The sequence below is a fragment of the Galeopterus variegatus genome, unplaced genomic scaffold (genome assembly GCF_000696425.1).
Source record: "Galeopterus variegatus unplaced genomic scaffold, G_variegatus-3.0.2 Scaffold3494, whole genome shotgun sequence".
NCBI classification, from domain to species: domain Eukaryota; kingdom Metazoa; phylum Chordata; class Mammalia; order Dermoptera; family Cynocephalidae; genus Galeopterus; species Galeopterus variegatus.
In genome coordinates, this window is record NW_007729605.1 from 4,011 (window position 1) to 30,455 (window position 26,445).

General features: G+C 36.0%; 1 protein-coding gene across 1 annotated transcript in view; it reads right to left on the reverse strand.

The window, feature by feature from the left end:
• Positions 1-1,338: 1,338 nt before the first annotated feature.
• LOC103600879 (UDP-glucose:glycoprotein glucosyltransferase 2-like) overlaps positions 1,339-26,445 on the reverse strand; it is a gene marked incomplete at its 3' end in the record, with an annotated part of 156,175 nt that continues 131,068 nt past the window's right edge. Inside the window, exons 7-12 of the mRNA XM_008585211.1 lie at positions 26,196-26,402; positions 15,993-16,124; positions 10,128-10,252; positions 9,258-9,353; positions 4,743-4,845; positions 1,339-1,418 (exon numbers count right to left, since the gene is read on the reverse strand). Coding sequence (XP_008583433.1) covers positions 1,339-1,418; positions 4,743-4,845; positions 9,258-9,353; positions 10,128-10,252; positions 15,993-16,124; positions 26,196-26,402 — 743 coding nt within the window. The remainder of the gene's footprint in view (positions 1,419-4,742; positions 4,846-9,257; positions 9,354-10,127; positions 10,253-15,992; positions 16,125-26,195; positions 26,403-26,445) is intronic.

Here is a 26,445-nt window from a genome sequence, read left to right on the forward strand (position 1 = left end):
GAGACCATATTTACTAAAAGAAAAGAACTGGAAATAAATGAAATATGTAAGCTAGTTTGCTTGATATATGTCAAGTAAATAAAATTCTGTTGAATGAACAGTTGTTTAAAAAATGATACCTTGACTGTACTGTGTCCCGTACATTATTATTTCACCTAGAGATCAAGTTCTTTCCCTCCCAACAGAATTATGCTTGCTTATATATTCAATACTCCCAGTCTTTATTATATATTCCAAAGATTTATAGAGACACTATGGAGAAGACCCCTATTCCTATGAATAAAAATTCCATACTCAAGGAACTAAGAGCACTTTTGATAGTGGCCCCCCAAATTTAAAGCTTTTGTTCAGATTTATATAGGCATATGATAAAATTTAAAATACAAAATATAAATAAGAAGCATGAAAACAATAAGATATAAGGACAGGGGTGTCAAGGGGGCAATGAATGAACTCTAAACTTTTATTCAAATTTTCTACATTTTCCATTTTATTGTTTTCCAAGTATTAAAAATACTTACCATATTTAAAATGTCTGCTCAAGGCAATAATCTTTGGTATATCATTTGTAACAAATATAATTCAAAAAGTAAACAAGGGATTAAATGAATGCTACTTTTCTGTCTCGTGTGTATACATATATATTTTATTTAGTTACATAACTAAATTATACAGAGAAAAGTACATTAACAAATCTTACAAAGCTCTACTAGTCCAATTGTGTATATCCTTTTTTCTGCCCAATGACACCTGAAGGATATTGAATATTCCTATCAGTAAGAGTGGCTCACAACGATAGTGATTCCAATCCAGAAAGAAGAGAAAGGGTATATTTTTGTCCCCTCTTGAGAAAAGATGTTATTTCAATGGAACAGTATTAATGAGGAATATTTGTATATAATAAAAACAACATTTCCTATATCACTGACAGATTATTCTAAACTGATTGCATCCCAATACCCCCAAATAGTAAATGTGATGATATAGATCAATTGGATAATTTGGCTCTGAATAAGTATTTAAAGTATAACTAAACCAAAAATGTTTTAATTCAACCTTATTTTCCATTGATATATTTCTAAATAGGTATTCCTAAATCACATTTCTAAAAATACTTAGGGATAAATGCAAATACATGTAAATTCTATAATTAGATTGGGTCAATTTACTGCTTAGGTTATTTTAATTTTATATCCATTAAGGTTAATAAACTGTCTGAACTTCTGATGCATTTCAGTGAAGGAAAATAAAAAACCAAAAACAGGTCCAGGAAAAATGGCCCTTTTTTCTTAGCATTTGCAAATCTTTCAAAATGAAATTACATTCACTCAGACTCACCTTTCTAAAGGGGCTTCTGAAAGCTTACCCTTACAGTTCATGAACAACTTTATCTTCATGTTGATAATCTTGCCAAGTACCTATGAAAAAAATTCCTATGTTTGATATTAAATAATATTAATAGCTAACATTTATCGAGCATTTACTACATATCAGGCACTGCATAAACACTTCATGCGCATCATCTCATTTGATCCTCACAATGCCCCTCTCAAGTAATACTTTTACAATTGAGATACAGAGAGATTAAGTAACTTGCCCAAGGTCACACAGGAAGTCATGGCAGAGGTAAGATTTGAACTCAAACAGTTTATTTCAGTGCCCTGGGTGTATGTTGCCTGCATTTTGCCTAAAGAGACTTTCTTTCATAGTATCTAAATCTCCTTAGTATTAAAGAACAAGTAAAACAATCACTAGAACCTTGATCTGCAAATACAAATTAGAGACCTTACAACATGGGCAAGGGTACCCTGATCCTTTTAGAACTTAACCGTACATTTTGAAAGGTGTAGAAAGTTCTTAGCTACCTTCAGAAGAAGTACTTTATTTTACTTTCTTTTTATTTCCCCGGAGCATAAGAAGTAGGAGAGGAATTATTACTTTTTATGGTCCCCATCTCTACATGAGTGACAAGTCAGTGAAGATTGAAAGCTATTATTTTTTTTTTCTTTGTCCTTTTTGAGACCAGCCGCACCGCGCTCAGCCAGTGAGTGCTGTGAGTGCACCGGTCATCCCTATATATGATCCGAACCTGCGGCGGGAGCGCTGCTGCGCTCCCAGCGCCGCACTCTCCTGAGTGCGCCACAGGCTCGGCCCTTGAAAGCTATTAAACAACAAGGGATATAGGTAAAGGAAGAAGCCAAAAAATATACATGTGTAACAGAAAGGATATAGGCTCGATGAGGAATTAAAACATACTGACTAAGGATTTAAGAGCTTTGAGTTTTAATTCCTATTAAATCACTCCTCATATTTGCTACTATGAAAGTCATTGAACCACTGTTTTTCTCAAGTGTTAGATAAAACAATATCTATTTCTTCCAATAAATTAACTTAGTCTTTTGTAAAGAAATTAAGTTGTTCAGAAATGAAGAATACAATTATTACCAATAATGTAAAATGGAATGCAAATTTTCCTTTTTTCTCTTTGTAATTCCATATTTCTTATTCCTAAATTCTACCTTTACATAAAAAGTTCCCAATGTAAGTAATAAATTTTTTTCTGAATACTGACTCTCCATAGGAATAGAGAATTTATACACTGAAAAGCATCATTCTAGCTCCATTCCTTACAGATATAACTACTGACTGCTGTTTTCTACAGAATAATCTAAATAGTATATCTCAAGAAGTACAAATTCAAAGACATATAAATGAATGCTAAAAGAAAGAACGGAGAAATCAGCTATGGGATTAGGTTTGTCCAGCTCATATACTGAACAGCTAGAATAGCAAAGTCTTTCCAAAATTACAAGGGTATTTCAAATTGATGGAAAAATAGAATTAAAGGATAACATGAATCTTTCCATGAGGTTTTTGAAGCACCCTAGCATTTGTCTACATTAATACATTTATAACAGATATTTATAATCACTTTTTCCAATATGATTTGGCAATGAAAACTAATTTCTAAGAAAAATTATGTTTTGAAATTTCAATAGAATATACACCAGTATCACCCAGCTTGATTGTTCACGTCATTCATCAGGCCATCTAATTAGTCTTGCCTGTTCCCAAAAGTAAAGTCAACTGTCAAAGGGCAAATAGTTTGCATTTCTGAGAATATTTTTTAAAAATGTGTCTTTAGGGCCGGCCTGGTGACGCACTGGATAGTGCGCCGCTTGGGAGCGCGGTGGCGCTCCCGCCGAGGGTTCGGATCCCATGTGGAGAACCCCATGTGGAGACCGGTTCCCGCTCACTGGCTGAGCACGGAGCGGGCGCAACACCGAGGGTTGCGATCCTGTTGCCGGTCCCCGGTACGGGTGCGACACTGAGGGTTGCGATCCCGTTACCGGTCAGTAAAAAAGACAAAAAGGAAAAAAAAAAGTGTCTTTAGAAAAACATATAGCCTGATGTAATTAGCTTTTGAAAATTTAGCTAGTGGAAGCTGCATTACAATTTGAAACTTTAAAATTCTCAGTAAAACGGTAAGCCACACAATGTCCTTTTGGAGATTGATAGCTGTTTCCTAACATTCATTCCTCCCCACTCTTTTAGTGAAAGAATTTTCAGGTTTATGTGGGGCTTGTGCCAATAGTTTCCAGCCTCTCTTTTCACTAAGTGGAACCAGATGACTGGCTACACTCTAGTCAGTGAGAAGTGATAGGACAGAATATGTCTAACTTTGGGGGTTGTGCCCTTGTTCTCCCCTTCCTGCTGGCAAAAATACAGAGATGATGTTAGGAGCTTGACAAGTGATTCTGGACCACTAGACAGAAGGTGCTTCAGGAGGATAGTTGAACTAGACAGCAGGTGCCTGAATCCCTCACACTGTGGAGCTGCCTTAGCAACCCCAGGCAGCTTACACTTGAACTTTTAGATGAAAGAAAGACACATCAGTCTTGATGACGGTACCGTTATTTTGGCCTTTGTTATAATGTCCACACCTATTGAATATAACCTCTATGTTCCCCCTTCCCTCAGCTTTGCCTGTTTGGCTAACTTTAGTTATTACACTTCAAGCTTCACCTGATTAAGCTTAAGCATCAGCTTTTCCAAAAGCCACCCTTTGCAACATGGGGAAGACATCCATATTAGTCTGCTTGGGCTGCCATAACAAAATACCACAGACAAGGTGCCTTAAATAAAAATAGAAATTTATTTTCTTACAGTTCTGGAGGCTAGGAAATCCAAAATCAAGGTGCTGGCTCATTTGGTTTCCAGTGAGAACTCTCTTCCTGGTTTGTAGGCAGCCGCATGTTGCTGTGTGCTCATATGAGCTTTTTGTACACTCAAGGAAAAACAGCGAGATCTCTCTCTCTCTCTTTCTCTTCTTATAAGGCCATCAACAATACTGGATTAGGGCCTCACCCTTATGACCTCACTTAACCTTATCTCCTAAAGGCCCTATCTCCAGAAACAGTCACGCTGGGAGTTAGAGCTTGAAATTCATCAAAATATATTTAATGTGTTGCAATATTAATTTTGTGGGAATCACAACCCATAGCAATACCTAGCCTCAGCACTGCCATAACACTATATGCATAGGTCTATTGTTTCATTTTCTACAAATTAGAGACCTATATTCAGCTACTATATTCAAGGCACTGAAATATGACAAGCTATTAAAATGTTGGATGAAGTAAAGAATCAAGAGCACAAACATTTGATTATACTTGAAAACAGGCTTGAAAAAATTATAAATTTCAAAATAAAAACATTTAGTCTAATTTATATTATCTTACGGCTAATAACTGTGCCATCTTCTGTGCTTCTCTTGTCAATGGATCAACAATAGCAATGACTTCAAAGAACACGTCATTCTCTTGTGGATTTATTTTTATAATGCTAGGAAAATAGAAAATAAGATGAACGATAATGGGTTAAATTTATACAAATACCTAACTAATCATGATTTTAGCTACATACTTTCTCATAAATTGTTTTCTTTCTCACTAGATTAAAAAATCCTGGTTATTTCACACAATAAAACACAAATTAAAAGTCTAATGTCTGTGTTCAACAAACTATAAAACTGGAAGGAATTAGAGAAAATAAAAGTAAGATTTTAAGAACAAGTGATTTATAAAAAACCCTTCAAAGAACAATACTATTACAGTAAAAACTCTAATAATTTTAGGCCCTCAAAATTCTCATGGATCATACATGATAAAAAATAAAGTGAAGATGCTTCTATGTTAGCTGAATATAGTTCCTCAGATCTGAGAATAAAATTAACTATTTCACACTTTCATTATATTTAGAATGATTATGTTTTATAAAGATGACTATATTAATTTTCCTGATTTGATCATCACATATTGTACATACATATTGATATTCAACTCTGTACCCCACAAATATGTATAATCAATTACATTTCAATAAAAATAAATAAATAGATACATTAAGTATTTCAAAAAATCAACATATTGTAACAGGGAAGTTCAGGAACAAAAACACTCAAATTTATCATACTTTATTTTGATCCCAGTCTTCCTCACCTCACTTCCCTCCCTGTCCTCTCCATTTTGTCTTTCATTGACTTAAGTTCTAAATTAGAAGATGAACTAATCTTTAAAGGGAAATGGGAAAATGATTAAAGGTACAGAAAATGGCAGCAGGAGATAATTAATTTTATATTTCGCATAATTAAAAGTTAACAGTATGTATTTGATTCAAAGTATAGAATATTCCAAGTGAATTACTATTTTAACACTATAATCATATAGGAAATCATTTTTTTTCCAGTCCATCCGTGTGGGGTTTCAGCTTGCTCTTGATCCCCCCTCTTTACAGCCATGTCCTCTTCCTAATTGAACCCTAAACTTCAAGCTCCAGCACCAGAAGTCAATAGCCTTACAGGAAATGCTTAACCAGTCCCACATTTGTGTAAGGTCAAGTCTTATAAAAATAATTCCTTTACAAACAAACAACTAAAATAAATTCTTATCTATGCACCCCCCCATATACATACAAATACGTATATGTATACAGGTCAATACATGTGTGTGCACACACATTGTGTTTCTACTGCTCTGATTGAACCCTGATTATACAGTCCAGCATTGCTAAGGTATTTCTCTCCACTTTTCCTAGGCTTCCAACACAAATACAACGCACAAAGTCACTGTTTCTTCAATAAATTAATACCTTCAATCAGGTTATCATTAAGTTCTGCTGGCCTGGGTCCTCCATTTCAAGTAGATGTGCACATCTCTCCCCTGATTTACATGTGTTGATTTTATGGTTTAACTCTCAGGTTCAATCTTATTTCCAAATTATGAGTGGTACCTCATTATTTGTGTAAAAAATACAAATAAGGGGCCGGCCCGGTGGCGCACTGGATAGTGCGCCGCTTGGGAAGCGCGGCGGCGCTCCCGCCTGAGGGTTCGGATCCCACATACAGACCGGTTCCCGCTCACTGGCTGAGCGAGGCGTGGGAGCAACGCTGAGGGTTGCGATCCCGTTGCCGGTCCCCGGTCTGGTACGGGGGCAACACTGAGGGTTGCGATCCGTTGCCGGACACGGAAAAAAGACAAAAAGACAAAAAAAAAAAAAAAATACAAATAACAGCTACTATATTCAAGGCAGTAGGCGTCAATCTCATAACCCCTGAAGGGTAGGGAACATCATCTATACTTTACAGACTAAGAAACTGAGACTGAGAGATCACACAGCTAGTTAACTGGTAGATTGGGATTCAAATGCTGGGTTTTTTTTTTTGATAAGAAAGCTAATGTATTGCAAAACCTAAGTTGATCTAAATAAATATATCTTAGCAACATATGTAAACATAAGGAAAACAAAAAAATGCCTAAATTATTTACAAGAACTCAGAAAGTGGCCTTTTATTGAGAGGCTTGCGATCCCGTTGCCGGTCCCCGGTCCGGTACGGGGGCAACACTGAGGGTTGCGATCCGTTGCCGGACACGGAAAAAAGACAAAAAGACAAAAAAAAAAAAAAAATACAAATAACAGCTACTATATTCAAGGCAGTAGGCGTCAATCTCATAACCCCTGAAGGGTAGGGAACATCATCTATACTTTACAGACTAAGAAACTGAGACTGAGAGATCACACAGCTAGTTAACTGGTAGATTGGGATTCAAATGCTGGGTTTTTTTTTTTGATAAGAAAGCTAATGTATTGCAAAACCTAAGTTGATCTAAATAAATATATCTTAGCAACATATGTAAACATAAGGAAAACAAAAAAATGCCTAAATTATTTACAAGAACTCAGAAAGTGGCCTTTTATTGACTTTGTGTTATAAAGGGCTGGCACTAAGTGAATATTGTTATATAAACACTCATGCAGTTCAATACATATACATACTTCATACACATTTATAAACATTTGTAATAATGTTCCAGAAATAAACAAAAATCTGGAGAACTAAAAACCATGGTCACAAAGTCACACCATACCCTTCCTTTTGTATAAAATAAGGTAGCATGACACACTGATAGATGTGAAAGCTGGGAAAAGGAAGTGGGAGACTATAATAACAAACTATAAAAGATCAAATGTTTCAGGCATTTAATGTGGGAATAAATAGCTCAAAACATATCAAAATTCTTAAACATAACTTGATGGAACTGCACAATAACTGATGTTTACAATGACAGCTTTGAATAATTTGTGTTAAATTATTTTACCACATGCTATTTAAGAAATCTAAGAAGTTTGTGAAAAGAATCCCATTAAATGTATTTAAAATACTTAAAAGTATTCAGTCTCAGTAATCTGAAAAAGTAAATGAAAACTTAATTGCCAACAATGCTAGATCATTTCTCTCCAGGAAGTAATTTTCCCTGAGGATGATAATAGTATACCTGTGTGAAGATACCTAAAAAGACAGACTTCTCTACAGGTAAAGCACATGCTATCTCTAAAGAGTAAACATAAGCAACCTAAGGCTGCATCTACCATAAAAATCAGAAAACTTACAAGAAAATGTCAGTCATTTTAAGTCTGCATTAAAGTAATTTATCTCAATTTAGTTTTATAAGAATGGTGATTAGAGGGCCGGCCCAGTGGCGCACTGCTACAGTGCGCCGCTTGGGAGTGCGGTGGTGCTCCCACCGAGGGTTCGGATCCCACATGCAGACCGGTTCCCGCTCACTGGCTGAGCGAGGGGCGGGCGCAGCACCGAGGGTTGCGATCCCGTTGCCGGTCCCGGTCCGGTACGGGCGCGACACTGAGGGTTGCGGTCCGTTGCCGGACACGAAAAAAGACAAAAAGGGGAAAAAAAAAAAAGAATGGTGATTAGAATAAGATCATATAATAAAACATGTCTATAGTTTACTTATATAATGTTTTATTAATTTTGTTCCCAATTCTAAGTGACCCTTAATTAAAAACAACAAAAAAAGTTCCTTTGTGGTGACACAGATAATTGTAAGCACATAGATGGAGCCTGAGGTACTTTATTTCAAATATTTTAGAGGAGCTGCTATATAGTGAAATTATAAACTAGTTCATTATTCTAAAACAGTATTTCTCTGTTGGCTATCTTTTGAAGCCTAATTTTTGTGAGATAATAATAATCTTTTGACAAATATGTGTTCCATGGATAAATGTTCCATGGATAAACTGCTGGATTAACCAAAAATGAAATTTTCTTTTCTTCACCTTCTTTTAACTGCACAAATTCTCAGAACCATTAATATGCAAATGCACACTGAGAATCTCTAAAAGGGGTATATAAGATGCAGTGTCCCTGAAACTTACTTGACCAGATACCAGTTTTCCACTCAGAACATATCTGTCAACATCCCAGAGCAGTGTTCCATAGAACACACTTTCGACAAACTGTTATATTTACTATTTGAAATTTCATAAGATATATGAGGACAACTGTGTGTACAAGTAACTCTATATTGATTAATCAGAACTCTTTAGTAACTGAGTCTTTTACACATTGAAAACATAAAGATCTAATTTATAATGATTATCCCAAGATACTGTAAAACTTACAAATGATCTTGGGCTTGAAAGAAAGACATTAAGAATAAGACAAATCATACTAGGTAAAACTTACTTGAAACTTCGTATTCTATATATATATCATCCTTTATTTACTAGAATGTATAACTAACTGGAATTTCTTTTCCTAATATTGTCAAATACATTCATTATCTAACAAAAAACGTTTACTTCTACTTTAAATTTTACTATATTATGAAAACAAATGGAAACAATAATTGATTATAGCATGCACTGAAAGAAAAAAACACAAATAGGTATATTCTTACCTGTAACTCTCTTTAAGAAATGTAACATCATACCGAGATTTACCCTTGGGCAAAGACGAGACAAGGGCATCAACTTTCATAACAAAGTCACTCACGCTAGATAAACAAGACAAAAAAATGTATAAATTTTTTTGAAAGAGAAAGTTTATATTTCATGTTATAATTAATGCCTTAAAAAAGGCTCTATATTGGGCCGGCCTGGTGGCGCACTGCTACAGTGCACCGCTTGGGAGTACGCCGGCGCTCCCGCCGAGGGTTCAGATCCCACATACAGACCGGCCGCTCACTGGCTGAGCGAGGTGCGGGGGCAACACCGAGGGTTGCGATTCCGTTGCCAGTCCCGGCCCAGTATGGCCGTGACACTGAGGGTTGCGATCCATTGCCGGTCACGAAAAAAGACAAAAAGGAAAAAAAAAAAAAAGGCTCTATATACATGAACATGGCTCCTAAGGAAGTAGACTGCAAAAGAAGACCTACAGAATAATAGCATTTCTCTAAAAAAGTCAAGGCATTCAACACAATAAACACTAATAATGGACATTTACACATGAAGCAAAAGGATAAACACAGATATGAGAATCATCCACACAAACCTTTAGGAAAATGATTATCTCTTGATGAGGAAGGAGATTGGGATGGGTGGGTAAGAAACAGAGACAGTCAGATCCAAGGCAAATAAAACGAACACTTACAGCTTGATGGTGGTGAGTAAATGGATGCCTTTTATTATTTCTTCATATTTTCTATACATCTTTTACTATATCTTTACTTTTCTACATATTTGAAACATCTTCTAATCTTAAAAAGAAATCATCAGGTGCAAAATACCAAACTCCAAAATGAATTGCTCTTATGATTTTAAATACTTACTTCTTTGGGTTGATTTCCATATTTTCAACAATGTCTATAATTTCCTCTAATAAACTACTAAATGTTATCTTTTCCAACAAATAAAAATCTTCTGCATAGAAATCTTCATTCAACGGTCCTAAGAACTTAAAATAAAAACAGTTATATTATTGTATATCTTCTAGAAGATATCAGTTTAGAAAAAATATTTTCTCATCAGATATTTCTTTGTTAAGCAAAAATTGACTAGAGATTAAAGAGGTGGTAGCTATTAATCCCACCATTTACTAAGTCTACTACGAAACAAAGCGAAAAACATCTTCTCACTTTGGTATTATGAATAATATTTGCATAAACACGGAAACCAAAGTAACAAAATAAAAAAGTAGCAAATTATTTCAATTAGAAAGTTTTACTTTGAAACATAAACCATGATGCTTCCAAATACATGGAACTTTTCATTCTAAATTAAATTATGAAAGCAATTGTCTCTATTTCATAAATATCTTAATTTCAATTTTCTTTCATATTGACCTGTAGATTATAGTATACAACACCATAATAATACTATAATTAATAATATTAATTATTATATTAGCAAGCCACAAAATAGCAAAAACCAAGAGACAAATCACATAGTTACTATAGCAATACCAACCAATCTTCATTGAACTGATATTGTATAAATGGTCTGGAACACAGCAAGGTCACTTAGTTTAGCTTTAAACCCGTAAGTACAGAGTGAGAAATTGTCAAATTGCCACATACCTAATTTCTCAGGATGGCTATTCCATCACAACCACCACCTACAGGTTGAGTATCCCTATCCCAAATGCTTGGGACCAGAAATGTTCCAGATTTTGTATTTTTATGGATTTTGGAATATTTTCAGAATACGTCCTGGTTGAACACTCCTAATCTGAAAATCCAAAATCCGAAATACTCCAATGGGCATTTCCTTTGGGCATCATGCCAGCACTCCAAAAGTTTTAAATTTTGGAGCATTTCAGATTTCAGATTACAGATGCTCAACACATACCATGAGCATTTTCTAAGGAAGTTAATACATGCAATCACCATAATATGTACACAAAGTCCTGATGTAGAAGGCGAGACTGACATAGTCTTATGTATGAAACAATTATATTTCATAACAATTTTTTTGCTAAAAAGATCAGAACGTAATGGTTGTAGCCAGATTTTCTCACTTCCCCTTCATCTGCTTCTCCAATTAACATTTTCAAAAATTTACTGAAGTATAGTTCTTGAATCTTTCTATTCTCATTTGCTCATATCAAAGGTGACTTTAGCTGGGATGTTTGCACCTCAACTACACAAATATCATGTTTCATCTTAAATATAAAACACGGGCTCTCAAAAATACAAAAAAATGAGTACTATAATATTAAAAGAACACATATAAATATTTCATTGCCTTAGATTTAATTTTTAAGGTAACATTGAAAGCACATTCGCTGTTACATTTTTTGGACTATTATTAATAGGCAGGCTTGGAAAGTGCTGAATCTTATCTGTACTACCTCTAGTGACTTGGGCAGTTTTATTAGTAACTCAGAATAAAAAAATAAAATCTTAAATTATTTTAAGGGATTACCAAGATTAGTTTTCTTTATTGATTAAATTCACTAGAGAACTGGCTCTATTCGTTTATGTAAGCAAAGCATCAGATAGCTAGGAGAAACTTCTTTCTTCTGCATCTTAGTTCTTCTACTTAAAACTGAATATATTTGTGGAAAAAAGTAACTTAAATATAACGTCACATAATATTCACGTAGGAAAAAGGAAAAAATAACATTAAACTCGAAAATCATGTAATAGTACATTAAAATCTGTCTTGTGCTTAAATCTTCTTTATAACATTTTGAACATGTGATTCCTCAGTGATACAGAGTAGCTACTATAACAGAAATGCATTACCTCATTTGACAGCTCATTAAAATTTTAGAAAACTGCTAGATGTTCATCCACATACTGAGCTAAAAATCTCTCTCCACTCACAGAAGTCTGATCAACTGGCCTTGATTCTATACTGACTTTAATTTAGTGTAATACAAATCAAGTCTATCAAATATGCCCACTATTTTCCATGATAGCCTTCAAATAGTTCAAGAGAAAATAGCAGTTAATATTTACTGAAAATTTACCATATATCTGGGGTCGTTCCATGTGCTTTACATATAAATGTTTATTTAATCTCTCTGAAGACCCTGTAAAACAGATTACTACCATTCCTATTGTCCAAATGAAGAAAGCAATTCTTACAGAAGTTATATAATTAATTGTGCAACTAAAATTTGAATCCAGATCTGTCTGGTGCAAAAACACCCCAAAAAACAACAACAAAAAGACATTGCTTATCCTATTCCCTGCTACCTCATGTCTTTCAGCAATTTGTGAATCTGTTGTATGATTAAAATAAAAATAATTGTAACAATAGCATTATTGAGGGTTTTATTTAGATAAAAAGATAAATTTTTAATTTGCTGTGTCAGTAAGAAATTATGAGATCATCATTGCACCCCAGTTGTCAGTCATTTATAAACAATTTTAACATTGAATATGTTCCAATTCTACTATAAACATTTGGGCAGGGTCAGAGTGAAGATTCATGCTAAACTATCATACTTTTTCAAGCATTTAAGCTATGTGATTCAGAATTATAACTACCTGCTACAACTGCTGTAATTGTTATGCTTTATAGTATTACTTTCAAACACTATAATAAGTATTACAATATAGCTCATAAACCACAGTACTTATTTTCAGATATACTATACTTTTCTACTCAAACCACAGTTCTACACAAATAAAAGATAATCAAAACTACACTTTTCCATTAGTCAACATAATTTGATTTAATCTATCTCTAGCCCCAATCTTTCCCCTGAATTCAACTCTTATAGTCAATTGCCTACTCAGCAAGTCTATCTGGAGGTCCAGAACTGAATTCTCTATCTGTACCCTTTTCACTCCTCCTGAACATTCCCACTTATCCTGCAGTCTTCCACACTTTGATATATATCTACTCTATTCTACCAGTCACTTAGTGCTCTCACATCCCACACCAAGTCTATTAACAATTCCTATTCATTCTTCCTGCAAAGTATTTCCCACATCCACTTCTCACTACTTCCACTAGAACCATTCTGGTCCAAGCCACCATCATCTCTCACCAGGACTATTGCTATATTTCCTAACTGGCTCACTGACCCCATTCAGTGTATTCTCAAGGTAACAGCTATTACTGATCCAAATAAAACATGATGTCAATCTCCTGCCCAGAACTATGAACTTCCCAACTCATTCACAGTAAAGCAGAAGTCCTTAAACTGCATAAAAAATCCTACATGATCTGGCCCCAGCTACTTTTCTGAGCTTCTCTCCTGTCTACTCTTTTCCTACCTCCTATTCCTAGAATAGCAGACATGATTCACAGAATTCAGACATGATCTCATCTCAGGACCTTTGAAGTCACCACTCCCTCTGTGTAGAACATTCCTGTTCCAGATATTTGACATGGTCTGCTCCTCCACCTCTTTTGCTTCTCTGTCTAAATGATATCTGCCTAGAACATTCCTGTTCCAGATATTTGACATGACCTGCTCCCCTACCTCCTTCGGTTCTCTGTCTAAATCATAATGCTATGGTCTTAACGTGCTATGGTTTGGATGTTTTGTCTCCTCCAAAACTCATGCTAAAACTTAATCCCCAATACAAAAGTGTTGGGAGGTGAGGCCTAATGCAGATGTTTATGTCATGAGGACTCGTCCCTAATGAATGGATTAATACTGCTTGTGGGAGTGGGTTCACTCTCTTCTGCTCTTCTATTATGTGGGAAGCGTTCATCCCCTTTTTGCCCTTCCACCTTCTGCCATGTAAGGATGCAGCAAGAAAGCCCACATCAGATACTGGTGCCTTGATATTGGACTTTCTAGCCTCCAGAACTGTGAGAGAATAAATTTTTGTTCTTTATAAATTACCTGGTCTCAGATATTTTGTTATAGCAGCATGAAATGGACTAAGAAAAGTTTTATGTGTTGAAACTTAATGGCCAATGTTGTATTATTAACAGTGTGGCCTCTGGGAGGTGATTAAGTAGTGAGGGCTCTGCCCTCATGAATGAGATTAGCATCCTTATAATAAAAGAGCTTAAGGATGAAGGAAGCACTCTCTTGTCCTTCTGCCACCTAAGGACATAGCAGCAAAGGCGCCATCTTAGAAGCAGAGATTAGCACTCATCAGACACCAATACTGGTGCCCTGACCTTGGACTTCTCAGCCTCCAGAACTGTAAGAAATAAAAGTCTGTTCTTTATAAATTACCCAGCCTGTAGGATTTTGTTACAGCAGCACAAAAAGACTAAGACAGACAACAGTAAAGATGCTATTTGTTGTCTGTCTCTGCCCACCAAAATATCAGTCCCATGAAAAACATTTGTTCACTGCTATACCATTCCAACCTAGAAGAATATTTGGTTCACAGTGGATATGAAATTGATATCTGAATATTTTTTGTCAATTTTAAGGAAAGTGAGAAGAAAACATAGTTTTAGGAAAACTAAGTTGAACATAACTATAACTCATACTTGTTATTAATATTGATAACACTATGAATTATATTAAACAATGACAAAGAAAAGAGTAGATTTTCTCTAATGTATAACCAAAAGGCAAGGTACTAGATATAGCAGGTCCCATTTTTTCCCCTCTTTATCCCTTAAAATGTCTGACACAGCCACAGATAGTCATATACCTTAAAACTGTTTTAAAAAGCTGTATCTCCCCACAAAAAAAACTGTTAAAAGAAAAAGCAATGCCATTTCTGGGTGTCTACATAGCTTACTATCATTCACTTATACTTTTTACAATAAGAAATGGCAACTGCTGTCACCAATTTGTAAAATAGCACTGTACACAGATGAACCTGAGTCTGACATGCAGGTGAACAGAGTTCATAAAAATATGGAAAAAAAGAAAACATTAAAAGTGTATTAGAGCTTTGAAGATGATTTAGAAATATAAATTTGATAATTCAAGCCAGAGATATGTCAAACGTACTGCATTAGTTTGTTTCTTAATAAATGTAAGCACTAGGTTTTTTTAGTTAAGCAATTAGTAAAAAATAAAATCAGACTACCATACTCAAAAAAATATTAATATGTAGATATCACCCATTTTGTATGTGCCTATAAAGACTCTTCTCATAAAAATGTTCATGATATATTAAGGTAAAAAAGCACAATATAGAATATTATATATATGTATTATATATAGAAGATAACAATCACATATTAAAAAAAATAAAATGGTTATCTACATATGTTAGAAGGTAAGACAATAAACTATTAATAGCAAAGTTTACTAGGATGATGGAAATAAGAATGATTTTTTTCCTAAAGCTTTTTAAAGATTATATTAAAAATATGTGGCAATTTACACTACCTTATACTTCAAAACTTACAAAAGTATCTAATTTGTAATTGGCATTTAACATACTCAAAAGGTACAAGAAGAAAAAGATGTAACAATGTAATTGCTTACTACACCTACTACAACAGTGGTTTTTACACTGTTGTAAAGTGCACTAAGTTGTTGTAATACTTGTATTAGAACAAAATACAAGCTAGATGAATAAAGAACATTCTTTCTTACCTGCATTCATTGTTATCATAAACGCAAAAAGGGGTGAAGACAGGGAGTATGCCATGTGCCCACTTTATTTATGCTAAGCCCTGTCTGGTGTGTTCAGCCCATGAGTACCATCCTCTGTGTGCATCACATCAGATGTGTTGTGATAGAAACAAGTTTAAGACCCACTGTATCACAGTGTAACTCAGAAAAGTAAGCAATTCCTTTTTTTACTTACTTTGCCATTGCTGACAATACCCATTTCCCCAGGACGCAATTTAAGTACATCTTGACAGAACAACTGGTGAGTTCGGAAAATATTCACTCCAACGGTATTATATTTTTTCTCAAAAGCATTCTTATCCATCCCCTAAAACACAAGTTAAGAATGATGAAACTAATACGAGAACAGTAAATATATGAAATCATTTTAACAAAACATACTTTAATATAATATTGGTATAAAATTTGAAATTATATTGAATTCCAATTTTAGAAGTATTATTTTACTTTGAAACATTTTTTAAAAAAGAATCCTCTTTTGCCAGGTCATTTATAATATGTTTAAATATTGTTACAAGTAGATATAGTTCACTCTTATTCTTTGAGAATTTCAGGGGGATTACTGAATTAGTAAAATGCTAGGGAACATCAATTCAAATAAAATTTGATGGTAAAGAAATAAAATATTTATTAAATTCTGAACTCAGTATTCCCCATTTTGGTGTTCTCAAAAAAATAGTGTTTAAAAATAGAAATACCATTTCTTGCCCCATTATACCAACCCCAGACGAATTTAGTAATATGGTATTTAAATACTGAAATACTCAAAGTAACCCTTGGTCAGAGTCAAAAAATATACGGACATTCACAGAAAATAAACCACAAATAGGTTCTTTATACATTTGTACTAAAGCACACTCCCCTCTCAGTACTTTTCAAACTTTAACGTGCTTACAAATCACCTGCGTATCTTGCAAAAAATGTAGATACTACTTCAGTAAAAGCAGGATCAGGCCTTAAATTCTGAATTTCTAAAAAGTTCCTGGGTGCTCCTGCAATGGAATAAACGTTCCCATAAGCTGCCCAGTATGGCAGCCACAGACACATTTAGCACTTTAAATGTGTCTAACATGACTGAGGAAATGAATTTAAAATTTCATGTAATTTTAAGTACAAAATAGCCACATGTAGCCAGCAGCTATGGTACTGGACAGTGCAGGCATAGATCCTCCTTATTTTCAAAATCCCCATTTCAATAATCCCCTCTCTGACCACAACACCCTGACCTGCCCCCATCACCAGACCAAACTTTACTGGACCTTTCAGTACACAGACTACCATTTATTCATTGTCTAGCATCTTTCCCTATAGCATAACTTTCTTCCTAACCAAGCTATATACCAGAGTCCTTTACTGTAACTAAAACCCCATGTTTAGCTTCCCCTTAGTCATGTTCACCTGGCAAAATCCCAACCCCGATTAAACACAATTCTGCTTACACTGCAACTGAACCCAAACAGTGGAAAACAGTTGGAGAAACACATGTACCCAACGTGGATCTCATTTTCTTTTTTTTTTTTTTTGTGACCGGTAAGGGATTGCAACCCTTGGCTTGGTGTTGCCCGCACCACGCTCAGCCAGTGAGCGCACCGGCTATCCCTATATAGGATCTGAACCCACGGCCTCGGCCCTACCATCACCGCTGTGCTCCCAGCACCGCACTCTCCCGAGTGAGCCACGGGGTCGGCCCTTGATCTCATTTTCAATGTATGATCACTGACCTCAAGTGATGACCAGAAATTTTCCTTCCACTAATGTATTTAGTTCACTTTCTTATGCTCAGAATAAAAGAAAAATATTGAACATTTTCTCCCATTTCTTCATACCTCTAAGAACCTACTCCCACTCTAGTAACTTAGTTAACAACCAGACATTGGAAAGTGAAAGCAATCAGAAGAGAAATACTTCATCTTGAAACCCCTAACTAAATCTACCCTTCTGCATCTGTACTCACATATGACGATGCTTCAAAAAGTTCATGGAAAGATTCATATTACCTTTTAATTCTATTTTCCATGAACTTTTTGAACTACCCTCATATTCTACCTCTCCCTGGTTAAAATGACATACAATTTCTGTTTTTAAGACCACCACACTTGCGCACTGGATCCCAGCACCTCTTATCTACTCAAGAACTTTGCTCCTACTTTACTCCCCTCTCTCTACATCATCCTTTGTTATTTTTCAGATAGACTGCTTTCATTAGCATACGAAAGTGTGACATATCCCAAATTTAAAAATCCTTCCTTCATTTCAAGTCCCTTACTATCAATAGCTCTGTTTCTCTGTTCCCCTGTATAAGAAAATTCCTTTAAAAAACTACATATACTCACTGTCTCTATTTCCTAATTTCCCATTCTCTCTTGAATCTAGTTCACTTTTATACCTATCACTCCACTGAAACTATTATTATGAAAGTTACTAATGACCACCCTACCAAATAAAATGGTTAAATACAAAGCTTCACTTCACAAACATCTGGCATAGTTGATCATTCCCTCCATGAAATACTTTCTCCAACTGCCTTCCAGGATTACTGTATGCTCCTGGTTATTTTCCTAACACAGTAGCTGTTACATTTGTCTCCTTTACTGGATCTTCCCTTTTGTGTGTACCTCTACATGTTGAAATATCCTCAGACTCAGTTTTCAGCCTCTCTGTCGTGCTCTCTGCCATGCCCCCACTCAATTTCTAGGTAATCTCATTTACTAGCTTTTTCCTTTTTTTTTTTTTTTTTTCCTTTTTCCTTTTTGTCTTTTTTCGTGTCTGGCAACGGATCGCAACCCTCATTGTTGCCCCCGTACCGGACCGGGACCAGCAACGGGATCGCAACCCTCAGTGTTGCTCCCACACCTCGCTCAGCCAGTGAGCGGGAACCGGTCTGTATGTGGGATCCGAACCCTCGGCGGGAGCGCCACCACGCTCCCAAGCGGCGCACTGTAGCAGTGCGCCACTGGGCCGGCCCTCATTTACTAGCTTTAAATACTGTGATTATTTGAATGTTTGTCCTCTCCAAAATTCATATTGAAACTTAATCCTTGATGTGGCAGTATTGAAAGTGGGGCCTTTAAGAGGTAATTGGGTCATGAAGCCTCTGCCCCCATAAATGAATTAATCCATTCATGGGTTAATGGATTAATGAGTTATCATGGGAGTAGGACTAGTGGCTTTATAAGAGGAGAAAGAGAGACCTAGCTAGCACACTCAGCCCTCTCACCATGTGATGTCCCACACCACACTGGGACTTTGTGGAGAGTCTCCATTAGCCAAGAAGGCTCTTACAAGATGCACCCCCTCAACCTCAGACTTCCCAGCCTTTGGAATGTAAGAAGTAAATCTCACTTCTTTATAAGTATCCAATCTCAAAAATTCTGTTATAAGCAACAGAAAACACACTAAGACTAATATCATATAATGTTGGTGACTCTCATCTGGACCGACTGGAAAAAAAAATGACATTATAGCCTTCCACTGAGTTCTATCTACACTCATTTACTCAACTGCTAACTCAACATCTTCACTTGAATGTCCAACAGGTACCTCCAACTTGACAAGTACAAAACTTCACTCTTGATCCCCCATATCTAAATCTCTTCATTTAGAGTTTCCCATCTCAAAAAAATCCACCACCAATCACAACCCTTGGTGTGGTGTCGCCCGCACCGCGCTCATCCAGTGAGCGCACCGGCCAGTCCTGTATAGGATCCAAACCCGTGGCGGGAGTGTCGCTGTACTCCCAGCCCCACACTCTCCCGAGTGTGCCACGGGGCTGGCCCTCAAGCCAAAAATCTTAAAAGATTACCTTCACATGTCACATACAATTGAACAGCTAATCCTGACTATAGGTGTAACAAATACTATGTATCGAGACAGTGATGTCATCAAGATGGCAAAATAGACAATTCCCAGTGTTGCTCCTCCACACAAGTAATAAATAAATTTATAATTATTAAAAAGCAGACTGCCAACCTGGGACTGCTGGAGCTAGGGGAAGAGAAGGAAAGACCCACGGAGTTTGTGAAGGTACAAGAGGCCACAGTGAGAGAGAGTAGGGATGACTCTAATCATTTTGAGCCCTGGCTGCTTCTGAGCCAACCTGGTAGGGGGTGGGGAGTGGCTGCAGCACACAGATCAGATTCCAGGAGCCCACAAAAACCACAGCAATACCCTTCATGTAAACTTGCTTGGAGTATGCAAGGGACAGGAGGGATTTGAAGCACACCATACCAGATCACAGGCCAGAAGGACCACTGGAAGGTTTCCCCAGGGAACATGTAGGAGTGAGGGACCACAGCTGACCAAAGAAATAAGCTGCCCAGAGACTGGAGACTCATAGTGAGGAGAGGTACATGCCCTGTCCCATGGAATGCAGTTGGAGTGCAGGTGAGAGGCTGGCCCATGAGGGGAACACTGGGGTGCAGCATGGGCAGCTGGTCTCAGTGGAAATCGGTCATGGTGATAGAACTGCAGAGAGTGCAGTTTACAGGAAAGATATAGTCTGGGGATGGAATTTCTCCACAGCCAAGACCTAGAAGTGTAGCCCACAGTTAAAATCTAATCTGCACAAAAAGCCTTCCCTAGGGAATCAGCAGCAATGCGGCAAGTTAGCTCAAGCACAGAGTTCAAGTTCTGGTCCCCATAGGAAGTTCCCCCATTTGAGGATTAACAACAGGACAGCACATTAGCCCCAGTGCAGAGTCTAAGTGGTGGTGACAGAAATAAAAAAATCCCACAGACCAGAGACAAACTTCTGATATTAACCAGTAAAAGTTTAACACCACCAAAGAACACTTATAAACATAGAAGAAATAGCAGTCTCCTCAAGTGCCCAGGCATCAACGTAAGGACACCAAGATCAAGAAAAAAACAAGAAATGTCACTACCAAAAGAAACCAACAAAGTACCAGCAACAAACCCAACAGAACAGCAGGTCTATGAAACATCTGACAGAGAATTCAGAATAACCCACTTGAAGATGTTCAGGGAGTCACAAGAAAATACAGATAGAAATTCAAGTGATAGCTGGAAAATAATTCAAGAGCAGAATGAGAAACTTGACAAAGAATAGAAGCAATTGAAAAAAACCAAATAGAAATTCTAGATATAAAGAACACATTATCTGAAGAGAAAATCTCAAGAGAAAGCTCCAATAGCAGATTTAATTAAACAAAGGAAAGAATCATTGAGTTTGAAAGTAGAACATATGCTATTCAATCAGAGGAGCAAAAAGAAAAAGAATAAGAAAAAATGAAACATAAATACAATAAATATGGGACTCCCTCAAGTGAAATGACCTCCACATAACTGGCATACTGGAAGAATATAAAAGAAGAGACCTAGAAAGCATACTTAAGGAAATAATGACTGAAATATTTCCCAAGTATGGAGAAAGATGACAGCATCCAGATATAGGAAGCTCAAAGGTCACCAATCAAATTCAATCCAAAGAGGCACACCACAAGACATATCATAATCAAATTATTAAAAAACCAAAGTCGAAGAGAATACTAAAAGCAGCAAGAGAAAAGGAACACCTAACATTCAACAGAGCCCCAGTGCAGCTCTCAGCTCTCTTCCAGAAAAGAACACTGGATGAAAGTGAAGGGATACAAAAAGTTATTTCATGCAAATAGAAACCACAAAGAGCAGGAGTAACTCTACCTATATCAGATAAAATAGACTTCGAGCCAATGAAAGTAAAAAAAGATAAGGAAGGTCATTATATAATGATAATGGGATCAATTCAACAAGAGGGTATAACAATTCTAAACATATATGCACCCAGCTCTGGAGCACTCAGTTATATAAACTCTATAAAGCAATTACTTCTGGACCTAATGGGAGAGAGAAAATTCAACACAGTAATAGTCAGGGACTTTACCTTTACCAGCCAGCTGTCAAAGAAAAAAGAAAAGAAAAAGTTGGGGGTTCTAATATCCCATTTTCAGCAAAGGATAGCTCATCCAGACAGAAAACCAGGAGACAGCAGAATTAATCTCTATTATACTGACTGGAACTAATGAACATTTATAGAACATTTCACCCAACAGCTTCACAATACACATTCTTCTCAGTGGCACATGGAACATTCTCTAGAATAGACCTTGTGTTAGGACACAAAACAAGCCTCAACAGATTTATACAAACTGGAATCATATCAACTACCTTGTCCAACTACAATGGAATAAAAATAGAAATCAACAACAAAAGGGACACTAGACATTGTAAAAATACATGGTAATTAAATAACATGCTTCTAAACAAGGGAGTCAAAGAAGAAATCAAAAAGGAAATTAAAAAATTCCTGGAGGCAAATGAAAATGAAAACATAATATACGAGAACCTACAGGATACAGCAAAAGCAGTTCTAAGAGAGAAGTTTATAGCAATAAATGCCTATATCGAAAAAGAAGACTCCAAATAACCTAATGCTACATCTCAAGGAACCTGAAAAACAAGAAAAAACCAAACCCCAAATTGGTAGATGAGGAGAAATAACAAAGATCAGTGTGGAAATAAATGAATTAGAGATTTTAAAAAATACAAAAGATAAATAAAATAAAGAGCTGTTTTTTCAAAAAGGTAAACAAAATCAATAAACTTTTAGCTAGACTAACAAAGAAAAAAAGAAAAAGAAAATTAGAAATGAAAAGGGAGACATTACAACTGATACCACAGAAATTAAATGGTCATAAAAGACTATTAGGAACAACTATATGCAAATAAACTGGAAAACCTGGAAAAAATGGATAAATTCCTGGACACATACAACTTAAGAAGGATAAATCATGAAGAACTAGAAAATCTAAACAGACCAATAATGACTAATGAGCTTGTAGCAATAATAAAAAGTTTCACAACAAAGAAAACCCCAGGACCAGATGGCTCCATTGTCAAATTCTACCAAACATTTAAAGAACTAATACCAATTCTTCTCAAATTCTTCCAAAAAATGTAAGAGAATGGAATAATATGAGACCAGCATTACTGTCCTGCCCAAACTGGAAAAAGACACACACAAAAAAGAAATATCTGTAATGAACATATGAAAATCCTCAACAAAACACTAGCAAACCGAATGCAACAACACATTAAAAAGATACACCATCATCAAGCGGGTTTCATCCAAGGGATGCAAGGATGGTTCGACATATGCCAATTTATAAGTGATCATTTCAATAGACTTAGAAAAAGCATTTGATAAAATCCATGATAAAATTCATGATAAAAACACTCAGCAAATTAGGTATGGAAGGAATGTACTTCAATACAATAAAGGCTATATACAACAAACACACGTCTAATATCAGACTGAATGGACAAAAATTGGAGGCTTTTCCTCTAAGATCTAGAACAAGACAAGGATACCCACTTTCCCCACTCCTACCTAGCACAGTTGCTAGAAGTTCTAGCTCACGCAATAAGGAAAGAGAAAATAGGGCATTCAAATCAGAAAGGAGGAAGTCAAACTATCCCTATCTGCAGATGACATGGTCTTATACAAAGAAAAAAATATAGACTCCACCAAAAAATTACTAGAACTAATAAATGAATTCAATATAGTGGCAGAATACAAAATTAACACACAAAAATCAACAGCCTTCCTATATGCCAATAATAAAATAGCTGAAGAAAAAACTAAAAACTAATCCCAACCACAATAGCTACCAAGAAAATGAAATATCTAGGAATAAATTTAACCAAGGCGGTAAAAGACCTCTACAATGAAAACTATGAAATTCTGGTGAAAAAAGGTGAAGAGGACACAAATAAATGGAAAGATATCCCATGTTCATGGGTCAGAAGAATTAACATCATCAAAATGTCTATATTATCCAGAGCACTCTATGCATTCAACACAATCCCTTTCAAAATACCAGCGACAATCTTCACAGAAATAGAAAAAATGATCTTAAAGTTTGTAAGGAACCTGGAGTGGGGGGAGAGAGAAGGGGGAAAAGGAGGAATTGGTAAAGGGACACAAAATCAACTACATTGTACACTGATAAATTAAAATTTTAAAAAATTGTAAGGAACCACAAAAGAGCCCATATAGTTAAAGCAATCTCAAACAAAAAGAACAAAGTTGGAGGCATCATACTTCCTGACTTCAAAATATGCTATAAAGCCATAGTAACCAAAACAGCATAGTACTGGCATAAAATAGACAGACTGACCAACAGAATAGAATAGGGACTCCTGAAATAAACCACCCATTTACAGTTGGCTGATTTTCTACAAAGGTGCCAAAAATATCCAATGGAGAAAGGACAGCCTCTTCAAAAAATGGTGCTAAGAAAACTGCATATCCACACTCAGAAGACTGAAACTAGACCCCTCTCACCATACACAAAAATCAACTCAAAATGGATTAAAGACCCAAATTTAAGACCTGAAACTATGAAACTATTAGAAGAAAACACTGGCAAAGGACCTGAACAGACATTTCTCAAAAGAAAACATACAAATGGTCAACAGGCACATGAAAAAATGTTCAACATCACTAATCATCAGGGAAATGGAAATTAAAATCACAGTGAGATATCACCTCACTCCAGCTAGAATGGCTATTATCAACAAGACAAAAAATAAATACTGGAAAGGATTCAGAAAAAAACTCTCAAAAAGCAACTCTCCTACTTTGTTGACAGGGATGTAAATTGGTACAGCCCTTGTGGAATACAATATGGAGGTTCCTCAGAGAACAAAAAATTGATCCACTTTATGATCCAGGTATCCTACTACTGGGTATATACCCAAAGGAAATGAAATCAATAGCCAAGAGATGGAATCAACCTAGATGTCCATCAACAGATGAATGGATAAAAAACTGTGGTATATATACACAATGGAATACTACTCAGATATAAAAAAAAATATTCTATAATTTGCAGAGAGTAGAATAATGGTTACCAGAGGCTGGGGTGGGGAGTGAGTTATAGGAGGAAGGGGGAGGAGGAGAAGTGGTAGACTAATGGGTACAAAGTTATGTCATCTACTCTAAGTGAATCATTGTGCAGTATACATATGCATTGAAACAATACTCTGTACTCTACAAATATGTACAAGTTCATGTTAAAATATTTTGAATTTAAAAAAGCAAAAGACAGAACAAATACTTTTGTCAATCATCTCACCACTTCTACCACTACTATCTATTCCAAGATACCATATTTTTCTTGCATAGATTATTGCATTAGCATTCTGACTATTCATCCTGTTTCTACTCTTGTCTACCTACTATCAAATCTTCACTGACATCCGGTGTTAACTTTTTAAACACTATTCACCTCATGATTCCTGAACGGCTTCCCAATATACCTAGAAAAAACTTCAGTTCCTTACCAGTGCTTGAAATATCTGGGATTATTCCTCTCACCTCATCTAGTACTCTCCACATCACTCACTCTATTCAGGTCATAATGATCTTCTGTCTACACCTCAGACCTGGCAAGACTGTCTTCTGTGTCAGGCCATTTGACCTGCTGTGTTCCTGAACTTAGTACACTCCCCTCAGATTTTCCCATGGCTTGATGTCTCCTTTCATTCAGAGCTCTGCTCAAATGTAAGCTCTTTTGAGAGCCTTCCCTGACTATTCCATCTAAAATAGCATCAAACGCATATCCTCTTATGTGTCTTTATATTTCTCCAATATCACTTATTTTATCTTTCCTTCTCACTGTAATGTAAGCTCCACAAAGAGCATGGTTTCTACCTGCTTTGTTCACAAGTATATCTCAATTGTAGATGATCAATAATTTCTGAATGAATTAATAAATCATTCTTTCAGAAGATCATCTTCTATCTTTAAAATTCCCCCCAACTGCACTCTCAGTGAAATACCTGAGGATTATTTACACAATGCTTTAATCCCCAATTCTTCACTTTAAATAAATATCCTTACTAGAATGCCATCAACTTTAAGGATCATGAAGTAGTTAACAAAATATACGAAATTTGATTCATTAAATGCCTCTATAAAAAGTCATATCATTTGGGCCGGCCCGGTGGCGCACTGCTACAGTGCGCCTCTTGGGAGTGTGGCGGCGCTCCCGCCAAGGGTTCGGATCCCACATACAGACCGGTTCCCGCTCACTGGCTGAGCGAGGGGCGGGTACAACACCGAGGGTTGCGATCCCGTTGCCGGTCCCGGTCCAGTACGGGCGCGACACTGAGGGTTGCGATCCGTTGCCAGTCACAAAAAAAAAAAAGTCATATCATTTAATGTTTATCTTTTTCCACTGTAAAAAAATTGCTTATTTATTATCCTCAACTGATTATACTTATTTATTGATGCTCTCAGTAACATATTTCTAAGTACTCTGACATATTTTTCAAATATGCAACACATATTTATTTCAAACAAATAGCTACTGACCTTAGTAAGAAATGTTTTAATTTTGTCTCCAGAGTAAACAGCTGTAGCAGTGTTTTCCTTTGCCAGTTTCCTGAGAAAGCTTCTCAAAAAGCTGTTTTTCTGTGTAAGAAAAGCTGCCAGAATTCCTCTAGAAATGGCTGTGTTCTCTTCATTTATTTTTGATGAAGGATTATAAATAATCCCCCAACGACTATAATCATTTGTTTCCTGAAAAACACATTTATAGGTTAAAAAGACCAATATCATTTAC